Source organism: Opisthocomus hoazin, chromosome 2, assembly GCF_030867145.1.
Source record: "Opisthocomus hoazin isolate bOpiHoa1 chromosome 2, bOpiHoa1.hap1, whole genome shotgun sequence".
Lineage (NCBI taxonomy): Eukaryota > Metazoa > Chordata > Aves > Opisthocomiformes > Opisthocomidae > Opisthocomus > Opisthocomus hoazin.
The window spans coordinates 7,624,235-7,642,355 of NC_134415.1; the positions used below are offsets into that span (position 1 = coordinate 7,624,235).

An 18,121-nucleotide genomic window follows, 5' to 3' on the forward strand; every position below is an offset into this window, starting at 1 on the left:
ACTTCCTCTGCTTCAATTTGTGCCCGTTGCCGCTTGTCCTGTCGCTGGGCACCACTGAAAAGAGTCTGGCCCCATCCTTCTGACACCCACCCTGCAGATATTTGTAAGCATTTCTAAGGTCCCCTCTCAGCCTTCTCTTCTCCAGGCTAAACAAGCCCAGCTCTCTCAGCCTTTCCTCATAGGAGAGATGCTCCAGTTCCCTATATATATATATAAATAACCCACGGGAAGGAACTGCTGTTTTGGGGGCTAATCACTGAGGCGGGGGGGAGGGGGGGGGGGGTGGATAAGCGAGGCGAGGCAATCTCCAGAGACTTTGTGTGAAAAGGGGAAGAAATCTTCTCCGTAGAGAAGGGGGGGGGGGGGGGGGGGCTCCCGGCCGGCCCCGCTGATGCTCGGTGACGAGCAACAGCCGGCGAACGGGAGGGAAGGCGGCGGGGCCCGGCGGGCGGTCGGCGGCAGGAGGCCGCCCCTCAGCCCCGCCGCTACCTGCGCCGCGCGGCCACGCGAGCGCCACCTCAGCGCCGCTCCGCGCCTTCAAAGGCAGCGGCCGCAGAGCGGGAAGGCGGCGGTGGCGGCACCGGCCGCGCTCCCCTCAGCCGCCTCCTTGCCCGGGAAGATGCTGCAGTCGCTGGCGGGCAGCTCCTGCGTGCGGCTGGTGGAGCAGCACCGCTCGGCTTGGTGCTTCGCCCTGCTGGTGCTGGGTTACCTGCTCTACCTGGTGTTCGGCGCCGTGGTCTTCTCCTCGGTGGAGCTGCCTTACGAGGACCTGCTGCGCCAGGAGCTGGGCAAGCTGAAGCAGCGTTTCCTGGAGGAGCACGCCTGCCTCTCGGAGCAGCAGCTGGAGCAGTTTCTGAGGCGGGTGCTGGAGGCCAGCAACTACGGCGTCTCGGTGCTCAGCAACGCCTCGGGGAACTGGAACTGGGACTTCACCTCCTCGCTTTTCTTCGCCAGTACCGTCCTCTCCACCACGGGTAAGGGAACGGCGGCCCAGCCCGCCGCCGGAGGCCTTCCGGGGAGGCCCGGACCCCCCCAGGGCCGCCTTTTCCCTCAGCGTGGGGACAGCTGGGCCTTGTGGGCTGGGGGACGGGGCTTGCCGCCCCTCCACCCCCCCACCCCCCCGCCCAGGGCCGCGGGGCTGGTGCGGGGCCGGCCGGCCCCGCACCAGCCCCGCGGCCCTGGGCGTGGGAGGGGTCGTTTTGGTTCCGGTGCGGTCTTTACTTGCCCAAACTCTCTCGTGTGAGAGGAATATTTGATGTAAGACGCATCACCCATCTTTTAAACCCACCCTGCTTAGCGCTAAGAGCCAGATGGCCAGCTCCCCCCCCCCCCCCCCCCCCCCTTTGAAAATTTTGGTGGTTTTGAAAAGCCGGCCAGGTTGTCCCTTTCTTTCTTTGAACTTTTAAATGGTTTTTTGGGGGGGCGGGTGTCTCTCCTTAGGCTCTTGGCCTGCTTTGCATTTCTTTCAGTCTGAATTGGGGGAGGGGGAAAACGCTAACCCCAGTATTATAATGAAGTTAAATTTCAGTTTCATTTTACCATCGGTTTCCGTTCAATATGTCCATGTGAAAGACTAAAAGATAATCATAGAATGGTTTGGGTTGGAAGGGGCCTCACAGATGGTCTAGTTTCCACCCCCCTGCCATAGGCAGGGACACCTTCCACTAGACCAGGTGGTCTTGCTCCCAAATAGCAATTTTCGTTGGTATTTTGAAAAGCTCGAGAAAGCATTCCTTTGGCTGTAGTGTTTTTTACAAGCACTTATTTTTACAGCAGTTGTTTTTCACGTGAGGTTGTAGTAGACAGCCTTCTCGTGAAGGATGTGTGCAGGCAGGTGTGCCAGGCTGTGGTGGTTTGAATGTGGCTCAATGAAATGACAAAGGCTTCTCAAATAAGAAAAGCTGTAAAAAAAGAAAACCTTAAAATTAGTCCAGCCAGAGGGTTTTGAGTCTTGGCAGTACATTGATACTACTATAAAAAATGCAATGCTTTTTTTTTTCTTCCCCCGAGTAAGCACTCTTTCTATTAAGTGAAATATAATCAGCTGATACCAGTAATGGCATTTAATAATTTACTTACTTGATCGTGTTTCAGTGCTTCCTGACTGATTTCAAACAAGCAGTGCCTGTCCTGAAAATAGTTGTCATTAAGTGTAGAGATCAGGTTGTCTGCTTGTAACAAGGAAGTTGTTTTTTTAAAAAAGTAAAATAGGGTTACGAGTGTCCTTGTAACACCTCCTCCCATCTTAATAACTAGAGTTTGTAAGAAGAGAGAAAGTGACATGCTTGTGGCAATTAAATGCTTTCAGTGAATAGATTTCTAAGTGTTAATCAATGTACAGTAATACTATTGGTGAGAAGAGCATGGAATTGTGATAGTACTTCAGCTCTTAAATCTGGGGGTTTTTTGTGGTGGTTTTTTTTTTTTCTTTCAGTAAAACCATAAAGCACTTCAAACTTCAGGTGCTGAATTGACCTTATGATGCCCATTTCCATTCCTAATCAATTACACTTTCTGGGACTATAAAATGTAAATGATTTTATCCAAGAGCTATTTTTGTATGAAAATTATTTTTCTATAAAATAATAACTCTTGTTTTCAAAAAAGTTATTTGAAAAGGTTCTGCTTTTTCATTTGTTCTTATACAGTATAGTGTATGTAATGTCTCTTTTTTTTTGATCAGACAAAAATGTAATCCACAGTCTCTGCAGTTTATTCTTTTTAAAACTGGCAATATTGATTTCTGAGATGAATCAATCAAATAATGTTCACAATCAGGACAGTGGGGATGGGACTGAGTTGGTAACACTTTAATACTGCCTGCTAAGACACAGCTACAGGGTGTTTGGATTGGGTAGTATAGCTCAGGCAGAGACACCGCTTTGCCGAGGCATAACCTGGCCCTGCATGTTTAGCTGATTTGGCCGTAGAGGCCCCACAAGGAAAGTATTGAAAACACGGGGTACCACTGCCCAAATTGAAAACCTTTCAGAAAACTCCACTTAAATGGCATACAATTAGAAAGCACAGAGGTCTGAAATGCATGCGTTGTCATTATATCTGTGAATTTCAGAAACTGAAATTCATCTAGTCATCATTAACAGAATAGACCAGGCATCAAATGGTGTTACGTCCTTCTGTGTCCGGTAGGTCTTTAGGTTGGACCCCTTTTAACAAAATCCATCTGCTTGTTCTATGCAGTGGCCTTCAGCTTTAGTTGTTTTCTATTTAATGTAAATAGGAAGTTGTGCAAGTAGACAAGTATAAGTGCAGACCAAGATAATATGTCCACTGCTTGCCCAAATTCTTTCCAGAGTGCACAGATTTCTGGTGAGGTGGATTGCCCCCCCCCCCTTCGCCCTTTACTCTGCACCTGTGCAATAAATCTTTCAAGTCTTCTGAAATAGTCATTAAAATGAAAGACAAGCAAGAAGTAGAACCGGCCAGGTCGTCTTGAAAAGCTGTTTGGAAGTGTTTGAACGTTCAAGAAATGCTGTATTGTTACAGACTATACACCTGAAATGACCTCTCTTTGCCAAGTACAGTAAGGACAAATGCAGAAAGGAGAACCCTGGTACTGATGGTTCCAGGTGAGGGTTTCTTCTGTGACAGGAGAAGTGAAATGAAATTGCAGGGAGCACTGGAATGCTCTGTATGTTCAGCTGACTGAATTTGTGATTCGCTGTGTAAATAAATGCACACCTACCCCCTTGTACAGAGGATAAGGGTTATTTCACAGCCTTTTAGTTTTCTGTATAAAGCCTGCAGGGAAAGTGTTTAATTTTGGCATCCCCAAATCCATTTCTTGTTTCCTTCCATCCTTATTATATTCTTTGACTTCTTACTGACTAGAGAAAATCCTTGAAGAAGATTATAAAGCCAGTTAAGAATTTGGAAAAATTCTTAAATGGGGGGAGTTTGCAGGATAAAGACAGTAAGGCAAATTGTTACTTGAAAGCAGTTGATATCGCTGCACACATGGACTGTCACAGGACTGTCACAAGCTGCCTGGAGGACGGGCAAACAAAGGGTAGTGAAATGGGCTGCGGGTGAGGCTTCAGCAGATTACAGCAGTGACGGGCAGCAGGTTATTCTTCTAACAACTTTATACTTCCCTGTGCAACTTAAGCAATCATGCAGAATGCCAGATGAGCAGTGTGCAAGAGGAAGCAATTTGGTCATTAATCATTGACAACATAAACACTAAGAATAGGCAATTGTGTGCATTTAAATAGCATCTGTCTTGAAAACTCTGTAATTATGACCTTATGCACATCTATGGTCATCGCTTGTCTTGGTGCTAGATGTCATGAATGATCTTGCTGAAGCAGTTGTTTATGGTTGGCTTTGTTGTGGGGCCATCTGTATGAATATGTGCTTTACTTCTAACAACAAAAATGAAGTTATTTTTTGCGCTCACTCTCCCAGGTAGTGCATTTTCACTGTTCTTGGCATGCTGTTAGGCTCCAAGATCTTACCCCCATATTGCTGCAATATGGGAATACCCCACTACATGAACTGTAAGCAGAATGGAGTAAAAAAAGCAATCTATATTGGTTGCGTTGCAAGATAAGGAAGAGTAAAGTGCCTTTTGTTTGTTGAAGGGACACAGACAGGGAAGGACAGGAGATGCCAATATAAGAACTTAGGGCATCTAGTTTTATGTTTGTCAGCACTTTATGCAAAAGGACCATAAATCTTACGCTGACTGTCCAGCTTTGAGTGTTTCTGCCTCCACCACAAACATGACTGTAGGCTTTATTTAAAATCTGGATACCAGAGATGCTGAGTAAAAGCTCGTTTGGATTCTTCTCTGTTGTGATAGAGTTGGCAACGTGCACGTTACAAGGAAGGTAGGATAGCCTTGTCCTGATCTAGGGTTTTGCAGAGGAAGAGTGAGGAAAAGTTGCGTCTTCTGTGATGGCAATGCACCTTTTTCATTTGTTGGTCAAGATCAGGCTGGACTCTCATCTGAGCCACAGGAGTCAAGACAGTAAGAGAAGGGAGGAGAGGGCTGTTAGTATTCAGCCTGAAGAAGAGAAGGCTGCGAGGGGACCTTATAAATGCCTACAAATATCTGAAGGGTGGGTGTCAGGAGGATGGGGACAAGCTCTTTTCAGTGGTGCCCAGTGACAGGACAAGGGGCAATGGGCACAAACTGAGGCACAGGAAGTTCCGTCTGAACATGAGGAGGAACTTCTTCCCTCTGAGGGTGACGGAGCACTGGAACAGGCTGCCCAGGGAGGTTGTGGAGTCTCCTTCTCTGGAGATATTCAAGACCCGCCTGGACGGGGTCCTGTGCGGCCTGCTGTAGGTGACCCTGCTTCGGCGGGGGGGTTGGACTAGATGACCCACAGAGGTCCCTTCCAACCCCTACTATTCTGTGATTCTGTGATTCACCCACTTCTGAAGCCCACAGTGTGGTTGTCTGCAGGGTGATTAGTGCATATCAGCATCTCCAGAATTCAGCTGGTTTCAGTGTTGGCGCTGAGGATGAGTGTATTATGCTACGTTGCAAGGAGAGACGCCCAAGATCCATGACGTACTAAAAGCAGGTTTCTGCTTGCTGTGTTCTGAAGAGAGGAAGGAACATCTGTGCAGTTGTTGTAGCTAAATGCTGACAGTGGCTATTACCTTGAAACTGCTTGGTTGAAGGACTAGTAGAGAAACAATCTGGCTTTTGGGGCAAGTTTTGCGTTTAAGTTAAATAGCTTATATGAGTCTTACTGTCAAGCAGTATGAGGAGTTAATGTTAATGCACATATCATTTGATTACTAAGGGTGTTCTCTGTTTGGTCTGATTCTCATAAGCGTTGCTGCTGATGATTTGCAAGAGAAACTAAACTATGCCTGCATTTGTGAAAGATAACAGACTGGGAGATTGTGCAGGAGTCAGTGGACATACTACAAAAGAAGGTGCAGTCCAGAAGAAGAGAGCAGGGAGAGAGAAACCTGTCAGTCTTTGTCATTTTCTCCACATTCTTCTGTCAAGAAGTGGTGTTACTCATTTTTCTTCCCCCTGAGAGGAACAGACGTCACATCCAGTGCATATTTAGTGTGCAGTACAGATCTTAACAAATCCATGGAAGGTTAGGGCATGCCATGAAAGCATCATGATGTCTTTGTAACACTCGGTTGTAAGATTGATATTCTCTTACAATAGAGCGCTCGGGTGGAATAGGCTGCTTGGGTCTTTCATACTTTATGGAAGAATGTCAATTTAACTTAATTAGAAAGAGGATAAATCACAGTGGCTTTAGGGAAAGCAGAATTTTTTGTCCCATACTTGAATTTAATGTAAAATGCATATTTTATTTTTCTGGCATCAGAATATGTGGCCTGTGTCCCTGAGGATGCCTGTATTAGCTCATTAACACACCCCAAATAAATACATTTCATAATTCATACCAAATGTATGTCTAGAGACCTATCATAAGGTTCTCTGCCTCTTGTATCAAAACGTACAAACTGTTATCATGGTTTAAACTCACATTAGTCTCACTAGTATTCACCTCTGACTCAAGCAGAAAACTGAAGGCTTCATTGTGCTACTGCTCTGACTGTAGAAGTCATAGATCATTTAAATACCTGTCATAAATTGCAGCTATTCACCAGGGTGGGGATGCCAAACTTTGGGAAGGAACTTTGTTACTTAGCAACGTCATATACAGGAAAAGGTAGTTTGCTGGGGATAATTTAGGAGACAAAGCAAGTTTGTGCTGGGCTCAGCAACAGTATGGTTTTTATCCTGGAGTGCTTCTAAGAAAAATAAAGGAAGTGAAGAGGTAGGCTGAGAAAGATGCCAGAGGAGAAGGATTGCATTCAATAGGCCAACTGTTTGGACACTGACTTAGGATGTGAAACCTTGCTCCAGGAGAGTGGTTGAATGCTACAGGGTGTTCTGGGACAGGGTAGTAGTTATAGATAGCTCCTGATCCCTTCCAGATAGATCAGTAGACTGTCCTGGAACCAGGCGTCCCACCTCTCAGATTAAGTAGTACAAACACAAAGTGAAAGAGTCATTCTGTCTGTCTGCCTGTCTGCTTTCCTCTTGGGGAAACTGTCATATTCTAGTCTGGCCCCAGCGTTAAGGTGATGTCTTCTGGGACGTGGGAGGTTTCAGTTGAGTTCTGCTTAATGCCATTCTCAAGACAAGGATTTGAACTGAGGTTTTCTAGCTGTCTTTAGGAAGAGGAAACAAAGAGACTACATCTAGGGAAGCTGTAAGAGGAGGTAAGATGAATATGTGTAGACTAATACTGAGAAAGTAGATTAGATGCTTCTGGTCTCCCTGTCTTGCAACACAAAAACATGGGAACATTGAACAAAACTAAAAAAAAAAAAAAAATCAGAAAAGAGGAGACTTAACAAGTTTAACAAAAAAACCCAAAATAAACAAACAACAAGCCAACCCACCAAAAAAAGCACAAACCAAAAATCTCTTGTGTGAATGTCTCAAAAATACCTGTATTTGTCAAAATTAATGATAACAAACTTTATGGGAAGGATGTTAGGTTCCGTGCTTCAGGACACAAGCCACTCTTTAGTTACCAGAGATGACAGTTACAGCCAACAGACCAGTCGCATGATCTCTTGTGTGCCCAGGACAAAGGGACAAAGTTCTTGTTTTCCCTGCTGAAGTAGGCAGTAGCGGATAGGAAATCCGGGTTCCAGGCAGGGTGGCGGTTCCAGGTTTATCATGTGAGTACAGCAATTGGCTGTGCCAAACTCCTGCTTGTGCTTGCTGAAACAAAGGGTGGCAAGAATAGCTCTAATCCAGTGTTTATGCTTTGCAGGCCAATGAGTAGTAAAAACCATGTCCTGGTAGAAATCTGAGAAGCCATGGAGTAGCATGAGTGTAATACTGTTTGGAGCAGTGCTGGCTGCTGACGGATGGAGTGTCTCTCTTACAAGCTCTGTCCTCACTTCCGTGTCCTGCCTTTCCACCTGCCTTGTGAAATTCCCAGTGGTGAGCAGCCAGCCCAGCAGCTCTCCACAGGTGAAGGACTGCAGCTGCAGCCTCTGTAGTCCTTCTATGTCAGGTCTAGGATCATTCTTCCTCCATTCTTCCCGAAATAAAAAATTTACAATAATAGTAATAAAAAAAAAAAAAATCACCAAACCAGTCCATTGAACTTGGTGTGATACACAAAGTGTAACTGGGGTAGAACTGACTTAATGGTGTTCTACCCTGGGCTTATTAATTGAATCATTTTTTGTAAGTGTTAACTTTGCTATTTCTCTGTTTTTTCTTAATTTAGCTATGTTAAAATTATTTGCTGTTTATTGTAGATAAACAGGTATTTTTAAATAAGTCGTCTTTCAGATCTGTAGTTTCTTCTGGTTTTTTATTTGTTGGCTGGTTTTTGTTCTTTCTTTGTTTAACTTTGGTCCATTGCATCACCATTTTAATAATCTATGGGTTTTTCAGATAGAAGAACATCATAATCTATGGAGAAATGTCTGCTTTAGCCACTGCTCCAGGCTGATTGTAAAGTAGGCCACAAGCTGCTATAACAATATGAAGACCAGGATATTTCTTGGCACGTGTGGAAGTGGAATTTTAACAGTTTGAGAAAAATTAGGATACCTGTGAGAGTTTTGATGCCTTCAGGATTAAAGAATAGCGATTAAACGTTTCTTGAGAATTAGCTGCCTGAATTCCTACTGTCTCTCTGGATCTGACCTCAGCTGCTTGAAGGTCGTGATGTTTGTACACAATCCAACAAAAGTCCTAGAGTACTTACTGATGATGGCCCAGAAGACCCTAGGAGAAATGTGTCAGTTTGCTTTTTCACTGAAGCACCTAGCTGAAACCTTAAACAGATTGCATTGCTTATGAGGACAAAATGATGTGGTCCTCATTAAGACCAGGACTGAGAAGAATGAACGGAACAAATCTTTTTAAGTGGCTGTGTTTCAGAAAAGTATTGGAGTGGCTTTTGCAAGAACATATGGATTTTCTCTCCCCTGGAAAGAAAAAGATACACATTCATCTCTGAAAATAAGTATGCAAACTTCCTTGCAGGAAAAGCACATATGGATTGAAGGGTACACCAGCTGTCACCAGACCCCAAACGTTTACTAACTGATGCTTCCTAAGAGATTATCATAGTCTGTACTCTAAATTGATGCTGTGCCAGTAGCTTCAGCAGCTTCAGAAGGTATCACAGCGTCTTTGAGGCACTGAGGGAATGCAGATGCAGAAGTAAGGCGATCACCTAGGCAGTATTCCCTGGCAGCAGCTGAGGGAGGAGGTAGGGCTGGGAAACAGGCTTTGCCGGTGGAACAAGCCGACCCAGCAGTCTTCTGAGTACTGCTCAGGCTTGGGTGTGAGAAAGTGGGGCTGTGCCCTCTGACAAAGTTGCATGCTGTTTACCAGTAGAAACTTTAACAGCAGTTAAAGCTGTTCTCCTGAGAGTCCAAACTGTTGTTATGCTAAGAGCGAGTAAAGGCTTTCTGCATCATTTTACTGTCCTCTACTACAAAGTGAAACTTCTAGAGTAATGAGAACTTCTATACAGAATGTTTTCAAACATACTTTAATACCATTGCCTGTGCAGCTTTTGAGAGAAATGGTACCATGAGAGTGGGGTTTTGTCATCTCTTTTGCTCCTCGTGCATTTCGTGTTCAACACACGACATGTGTTTTCTCAAGGTGTTAAAAATAACTCCAGAAGCTAAAATGAAAACGTTAAGATGTACCTCTGAAATTCATCCTACGTGTAGTATCTAAGTACCTCCTTCTGTGTCTTTCAGTTATTTAAAGACTGTTTAAATCGACTTGGCTAAATAACCTTAAATTCTTTAACAGTAGCTACTTCACAAATGGTTTCTAAGAGTAGAAATATGAGTTGGTTTGAGGGGGAGAGCGGGACCAACCAGAATTAGATATTGACGTGATAGGGTCAGGACATACATTGCACCATTCTTTAGATACTTTTTTAATAAGCAGAAGCTTAATTCTAATGATGGATGAATTTAGCTTCATAGTTCTGACATTTGCAAAAGCAAATGTATTTCAGGCAACACTTAGATTTCAGGCTACACTTAACTTCTTTGTTGTACTGGCTGTATGATATTGCTAGTTGTAGTATGCTGAAATGACTGTAAAAGGAATCCTTTTCCCTACTTTACTGAAAATATTTTATTTAGAGGTTAAATGTTTTTCATTCAGTGCTTACAGTAAAGGCTTTGCATGTAGTCAGTGTGACTATATGCTGTTAAAGTAGTAAATAAGTTACATGTTTGCTTCAGCATGTTTCCTGCAATGTTGATAAAAGCTGTGTACCAGGCTTTTCATATAGAAACGTGCAATGAGACTGAAAGTATGAGCACGTGGTCTGTTGGGGAAAGAAAAGTAGTCTGCCCTACAGAAAATTCTACAACTACAAAGCCTGCTGGGAATTCTGTCACGAGTGCGCATCTGCTTTTGCATCTTCTGTGCTGTAGTACTGTGCCTAAAGTTGACACATGAGCATCCTAAAGCTGAGCTAAACACAGAATTACAGGGAAAAGGTCTCCTGCATCAAGGAGAAAGGGGGCAGCCAGCTCAACAAGGACTGTAAAATTTACTATTGTTTCAGAAAGTTCTTCTCCCTTTTTGTTACACACATGAGTTAAATACATACTAAAACCATAATTACTTCAAAATGTTGAGAAGATTTCTTGGTGTTAAGAGGCAAAAGTGATCCTTTAGAAGACCTTACGCCTGTTTTTGTTTTAAAGCCTGTACTGAATTGCCTCTTACATGACACTTGGTCTTTTACTTTCTTTGTTGGTTTTTTTTTAAACCTACGTGGCACCCTATGAACACATACTTTGCTCAGTCGAGCTTTTAAAGTGTGATTGACAGGCTTAGACATTGCAACATGCAGTAATGCCAAAGTCTACAGGCAAGCTGGAGTAGGTATCCTCCTTTGTTTACAATATAGTTTGAAAAAGGGTTTGTTACTTCAGAGTCACCAAATAAAAGGCAAGGCAAAGATTCAGATTGCATCTACTCCTCAATAGGCTGGGATCATACTATACATGATTTGAAAGAAAGTTGTAGTGAAAAAAACCCCTGTGTTCAGAAAGTAGCAACGTGTTCAGAGATCTGCTAAAAAATTAAGTAGCTTGGATGTTTAAGTCTTGGGGACTTCACTGTATAACCCTATACATCTCACTTCATAAAAGGGGAAAAAAGCCCTTAAAACTGCTTGTTGTATTTAAGATTAATGTGATAAGGCCAGGAAATCTTTACTCTGTATTTTGTTTAGTACTGGAATGCTGACTCAGCAGTACAGCAAAAATGATTAAGGCTCAAAGATGTATCATTGTGTTACTGTTTGAAAGACTTAGCTACTGTAAACTGTAAGAGCGATACATAGAAACTAATGTAGAATGCTGTAAATCATTTGAATCGTTAATAGTTGGCAATGAAGGTCTCTTATGTGAGGGTAAGAGATTGTTTCATTTGCCTATGTGCATTTGCACATCTGTTGAGAAATCCAGGCGCCCAACCTGGCTTCTGGTCCACTGCTGCAACTCTAGTTGGGCAAGCAAAGAAGCGTGAACACTACATGATGTTGCATTGCGTGGATGAACAATTCATGTTGATAAGAAAAGAGTAACTCTAAGGGTGAACTCCTGCCTTAGTTTATTATTGGAGTTATTATGCATTTACTTTCTGCCTGCCTACAGTGCAAAGATAAATGTTTATCTTCCAGTCATATTGTTTAGTGCAGCTGTTTGTACTTCGTGAAGCCAGCTGAACGTTCAGGTCATGCTTTCTGGGGGTGTTTGTCACCTGACAGGATTTTGTATGCTGCTTTGAGGAAAATGTCATTTAAACTAGAAGTTGTTACTAGCCATGAATCTCAGCCAAAGCAAAAATTAGAAACTCTCTCAGCCATCTCAAACAGAAGTTTGAGTCCCAGGTTTTAGCCTTGCATTGTACCATGTCCTTAGATGCTAAGAGGTAGATGGTGATAATCTTTCACACTTCTGAACACCTGTTATCAGTAGATCCTGAAGCATGAACGTATCAGGAACTGCTTTAGTCGTTAGAGCACTTTTATGCTGTTCTGCATCTTGTGAGATTAGAGTGATATTTCTGTAGGTACTATGCAAAAGAATGAACCAAGACAAAGAGGAAAAACAGTTTTGAAGGATCGTCTAAGAGCCATTGGTATGGTTGAGAACAGGAGTCCGTGAGTTTTGTCTTGCAGTTCTCGGCTCCTGCTGCTAAGGCTGCATTCCCACTTCAGCATGCTTTCATTTTCTTGCATTGGACTTTCTTCTTGTTTTCCTTTAGTAATTCTGCTCAGTAATACTAGAGGAAATTGAAGCTATTTGAATAGGGTCTTACAGAAGCTATATCAAATTGTGCAAAACGCTTTGCTGTACCTTTCCTTCAGTGAAGACAGCAGAAATATTGCCACTCCCTTCTAGGAAATTGTTCAGTTGTGTACTGTGTGTAGAAAACAAACTAAAAATCAGTTAATGCAGCCACATAACTTACAAAATCTATGAGTAGCCTTTGTGGGAAGAAGGCAGCGTTTGCTGTGCCTTAGCATGCTGGTTGCCTCTCCTTATACCTAGTGAAATGTTTGCTCGGTTTGGTGTAAAACAAAATGGGCTGAGCCTACCTAACAGCTCTGCCAGCGGAAGAAAGATAGCCTGGGCTCCTGATTCCCACTCTATGGTCCAACCTTATTCTCTGCGCTAGGACTGTTGCCTACTGGACCACAATAGTAAGCCAAGTCAGTTTATCAGACTGGAAGAAACCTATTCACTTTCTGCTTGATTAGTTTGCCCTGAGCTATTGCAGTCAGGTAAACTACAACCAATGCAAGAGTGGGCAGACCCACACAGAGAAAAGCATCTTCTTTCTTGGGGATTAGATTAGACATTTCATGTAACAACTTGGTTAAAGCACAGAAACAAACAGAAATGCGTGGCCATGCAAGAAAGGAGCTAGCAACCTAAGAACATGTTTTCTGTAATGATAATGCATCTGACAGTTGCTGGCTGCCCCTTGTAAAGGAGCATTATTTCAAGCAGATTAAAGTGACAGCTAGCAAAGCTGAAAGAACTTAATAAGACTCCTCTTTGTTAATACAGATGCCACCACTGAAATATTTCTATTTGGTGTACATCAGGTACATGCATCTCAAGGGGAACTTTATTTTTTCCCACTGAGTAACTAGTGTTATGTGATAAATTGCATCATCTTTGAAACTAGTAAGGAAGTAAAGCGGTCAAACTGTTGTATTTAGATACTATAATTAGTTTACAAATTCTAATCATTGACAATTACAGGGAACTGGGTGCGTTCATAGGGCCAGACACTTGCAAAGAAATCCCTCCCTTGAAAAGCTGTGTTAACTATCCATTTACACATTGCTGTCCAGGCTCTTCAATGCTAGGCCTTTATTTTGCAGTTACCAACCATTTTACATTCCCTGTCCCTTTATATAAAGGTCTGAGAAATGCCACTTAGAGCATCCTGCTTGCTTTAGAGTCACAGGTTGCATCAATCCATCTTTTTTCATGTAGGCCATGGTTTGCAAATGCAAGCTGGCAGGAGGGTGTTGAACATGAGAAACCTGAGTATTAGCAGGATTCAGTCTTCAGCCTGGCTGATTACTAAGTGTTTCTGGTATGTGTGCTACCTTATCATAATGGGATTTAAGGAAATGGGACTCAAAATCACTGATCAGTGTTGACTGTCTTTGACTGACATGGTGGGTCCAGAATTGTGATTGGGCAGCTGGAGCATTTTTTGTGAATTATCCTACTGATTTAATGTTGCCTGCTTCCATTATATGCAGGGCTGTCTTATTCTGTCCCTGAGAGGTTATAATGATGTATTTTCACTAGGAAAATAATCCTATAGTTGTTAGAATTTCTGAAAACATCAAATAGCCCACCAAGAGACATTTTTCTAACAAACTGGAGAGGTTTACTGTTTTAAAATAAATTGCCATTAATCTAAACAGACAACATAGTGTTTGAAAATCACATAGCTTTTAAGTTGCTCTGTCTTTATCTTTACATTGGTGGTTAAATATCTTGTATCTGTAGTTTGTCTTTCTAAGTGCTACATCACTATTTCTAAATAGCTGCTTCTACATAAGCAAGCCCATCTACACTTCATCCTCTTATGTTCATAAACAGTATGTGCAACTACAGTGCTGTTATTTTCTTTTCCTTTCCCTTTATTTGCTGGTAGGACATACAGTTGTGATTATCCTGATTCCAGTGTAACTGTTCAAATTTATGGTTCCCACAATTAGTGGTTGCTGTGCAGGATGTCCTAAACATGTGAATGATTCAGTAGGACTAGTTATATCTATAAAATTTGCTTATGGTTCAGTAAGCTGGTTCTCACAACAGCTGAAGTATTTCCACATTGGGCCTTGCAAATTAATGTTCTATTTTGAGCATGAAACCGTGAGTATATTCAGATGGCAGAGTACCATCAAGCATCATATTTATCACTGTGATTTAGAGTTTAGAATAAGCTGTCTCATCTGAAAAAGCATCTCACTTTAGCCCTTGTGTAAATATTGTCTCTACATTTCTCTTAATTACTATTTTTAAGTCAGAAATGAATATTCCAGATGGAATACGCCACATGTAAAAGTGGAGGCTGATGTTCTTCAGTTCTGTGTGGTTTTGTTAGTTGCTTTAGTGATTTTTGCTATTTGTGTGAAATTGATTTGCTTCTGTTCTGCTTTGTGTGCTGTTCAGTTCTTCGTGTTTCGGAGAAATAGCTATTAAAACAGAAGACAGAAATAGGATTTATTTGTATGCAAATACATTATGATGTCTGATTGATGTATGTATGAAATACTTCAGTATCTTGCAAAGATAGGTAAGGACTATGTGTCTTCCTCTGCCAAAAAAGGGAGCTGATGCTAGTAATTTCCCCGAGTTCCACATGTTAAATAGATAACAAGATTAGAAGTATAAATTCCTATTCCCCTGCTCTGTCTAGTAGATAACACTTTCTTCCATTTGAGGTTGCATTTTAATGTAAAGATGCTGCTTACAGAATTGATTTTAACTCCACAGCATGAAATAGCCTAATTTTTTAATACTGTGTGATAATTCTTTATTGCCCATAATACCAGTTTCATTCGCTGTTTTCATGCGCTGTTCTTTCTGATGGTGCAATAAAGCAATTTTTGTTTCAGAAGTGGAGGTGGAAAGCATACTAATTTGCAGCTGGTTGTTTCTTTTTATTCCCAGATCGTAGAAAGAACAACTGTGGCTCATTTCAGTGCAAGAAATGATAAGTTAGCAAGACTAGATAGGTATTCTTCACTAATTGGGTAAGTGATTAAAGCACTGCAGTAAATACCACTGCAACGCATTCTTTTGACACATCCCAAGGTGCATTTGGGATGGTAACAGGTGCAAATTACCAGTTTTCAGAAACCTCTTCCCAGTAGTGCCTGGCTTCAAGCGGAGTACTGTACTGCACAGGTGCTGGATTCAGCAGCAGCAGCTGGCACATCCCCGTGGTACACTATGCATAAACAATGTCTTTCAGGTGGTGGAGGGCTGAAGTAATTGATAGAACTTTAAAACCTGTTACAGAAACTTAGAGGGGGTGGGGAAAAAAAAGGTTGCAGCATGAACTGAAACCATAGTTCCAGACTTCAGACCTTTTCTGGAAGGAAAAAGCTCCATCTTCTCCCAGTCTCTTCAGAAAGTGTGTATCCTCTCGGCTTCACAGCCAGTTTGAGGCTAAATGTGTCTTAGTGACTAAAATGAGTTTTTGCATAGGTGTGAACTGCCACATCCGAAGACAAAATCTGGAAGTATTACTGTTGTATAACACACATCACCTTTATGCTGCAGTCAAGGTGAAAATCTCATCATGCTTTTTACCAAATTAACATGAGAAATGAGAAGATCACTATTGTGGACAAGCTACTGGCTAAATCTAGTCAATAATGTTGTTTTCGCTTTCCTGGTCTCTCTGCCAAAACATGTCCCTGTTAAGATTCCGCCCCCACCCCCCCCACCCCCGCACCCCAACTTTGAATATTTCAGATTAGGAATCCTGGGAAGAACCACAGAAAGGCTTGTGCTCCTTTCAGTATGTTGAAGTTGGTGTTGAAGTTCTTAAGAAGATTTTTAATGAGCCTGTTTCTTTGATTACATGTTAGTCTTGGTGATCAGTGGCTTTAAAATCCATTATTGTGGGAATGCTGCTTCACATGTGTTGCTGAACATAACAATGCAAAAACCCTTAACAAAAGACCAGCATAAAAACCTTGTCTTGTTTTCTAACGTTTCTGAGGACTACAAGGAAAGCTTTCCTAATAAAGCTCACTTGTATGAGGTGAACCTTTTGTCAAATTCAAGTTTCCGAGGCTTACAGTTTGTTCTATCAGGAAACATTCACAATAAAGCAGTCTGTTGGTGGGGCCCCTACTTTGATACAGATTTTTGACCATCTGTTGCCTAGCGGGCAAGTAAACCAAGAGAAGAATAATTGGAATTTTCCTGGCTGAATTCTTGGAGGAGCCCTTAGAAAGTCTCACCTTGCTTTTGACCTGTTGGTTGAGTTTTATTCAGCAGACTCCGTTCAAAAATGAATCTGGGACAACAGGGAGCATAACTGTTGAAACAATATACAGGTTTCTTATGCTAAATCTTTTCTAGAGGCAGGTCTAAAGATGTGATGTTTGTGCTTTGGATAGGTATTTCTAGAAATGTGCTGTTATTGAGAGGTTGAGAAGGGGGTTGATCTGAACACCAGGTGAATCCTGGTTTGATTGCTGTTTAACCCTTATAGGGTCTTAAATCCAGGATAACACTAAGAGGAACCAATTTCTAGTGCAAAGTCTTTGGGTTTAAAAAGAAAAGTGCTGTTGACTTTAAAAAAATATGACAAAAAACTGATAGAGGGGATTGTAAGAAATGTGAAACTATAATAAAAAGCCTTAATATTTTCTAGTTTTTAGTAGTCTTTAGTACTGTAACTTGTATTTCTGCATGCATAGTGATCTAACAATATAACTGTTACACTAATCCCTGTTTTCTCATTAAGGAATGTAGTGGAAGGACATGGGCACAAGCTATCACTTAGTCGTTAGACAAAATAATTAAGTGAAACAAAAGTGGTCTTGATTTTCAGCAAATAATTGGGATAATTGTGGGATAAAAGAGACTCCTAAATAACTCTACTCCAGACAGCTCAGCCTTGGGAGGGCAAATGCGCTAAGCTACAGAGATAAGGAGGCACCAAGAGAGCAACAAGACTGGAGCAAAACAACCTGAAGGACATGATATACGTGATGCTAGAACTGAGTTTGCGCAGAAACAAATGTCAATCAGTGAACAGCGTGATGAAGAGGATGGGCCTTCATCTTGGGACCCCCGAAGACCACCCAAAGATACTAACAGACATGCGTGAAAGATATTTACATATGCTAATTAGTTCCTAGAAATATAATGAATAATTACCTGTGTGATTGTATTTAACCTGAAGCAACAGGGTGTCTGGCGCGCACGTTTGGAGGAGAAATCCCCCGTGTGCCCGGCGCCACAATAAAGAATACCTGCTTAACAGTATACATTGTACTGTTAGGTTTTTCTTACCGGATCTTCGAATCAAAACCCAAACAGCAAACCCAGAGATGCACGCATCTCTCTTGCCTATCAGCTGTGATAGAAGTAAAGCCTGAATGCTTTGCCACAGAGGTTTGGCAAACCTCTGTCTGCTCAGTGCACTCACAGATTTAGCTTTTGCTCCTGCCTTGAGCACTGTGAAGCACGTGGAGGGCATGAAGTCTTTAATGACCATTGTTTCCAAAAACATGACTGAACTTGTCAGGGCTCTGTGGGAGCGCAGGTCCAGCCCACACAAACCTCATGCCAGGCTGCAGGTTTAGCATATTACAACAAAAAGGAGTTTCTCGATGGACAGTATGATAGGAGCTGTATAGCTTACAGCCAGGGTTTGAAAAATCTGTTCTTGAAGGACAAGTGGGAAAGCTTTGCCAGTGAGGGCATGGAGAACCCAAGCTCTTCCTGCAGAGAGCATGTCCTTTTTGAAGTCGTGTTTACTGGCCTTGGAATGGAGTATGTGCCTCACCTGGAGTCCTGCCACCCTTGT

At 42.3% G+C, this 18,121-nt stretch overlaps 1 protein-coding gene across 1 annotated transcript in view; it reads left to right on the forward strand.

Moving 5' to 3' along the window:
* Nucleotides 1-491: 491 nt before the first annotated feature.
* Nucleotides 492-18,121, forward strand: part of KCNK1 (potassium two pore domain channel subfamily K member 1) — a 36,146-nt gene continuing 18,516 nt past the window's right edge. Inside the window, exon 1 of the mRNA XM_075412261.1 lies at nt 492-974. Within this exon, the coding sequence (XP_075268376.1) occupies nt 620-974 (355 nt within the window). The 5' untranslated portion in view covers nt 492-619. The remainder of the gene's footprint in view (nt 975-18,121) is intronic.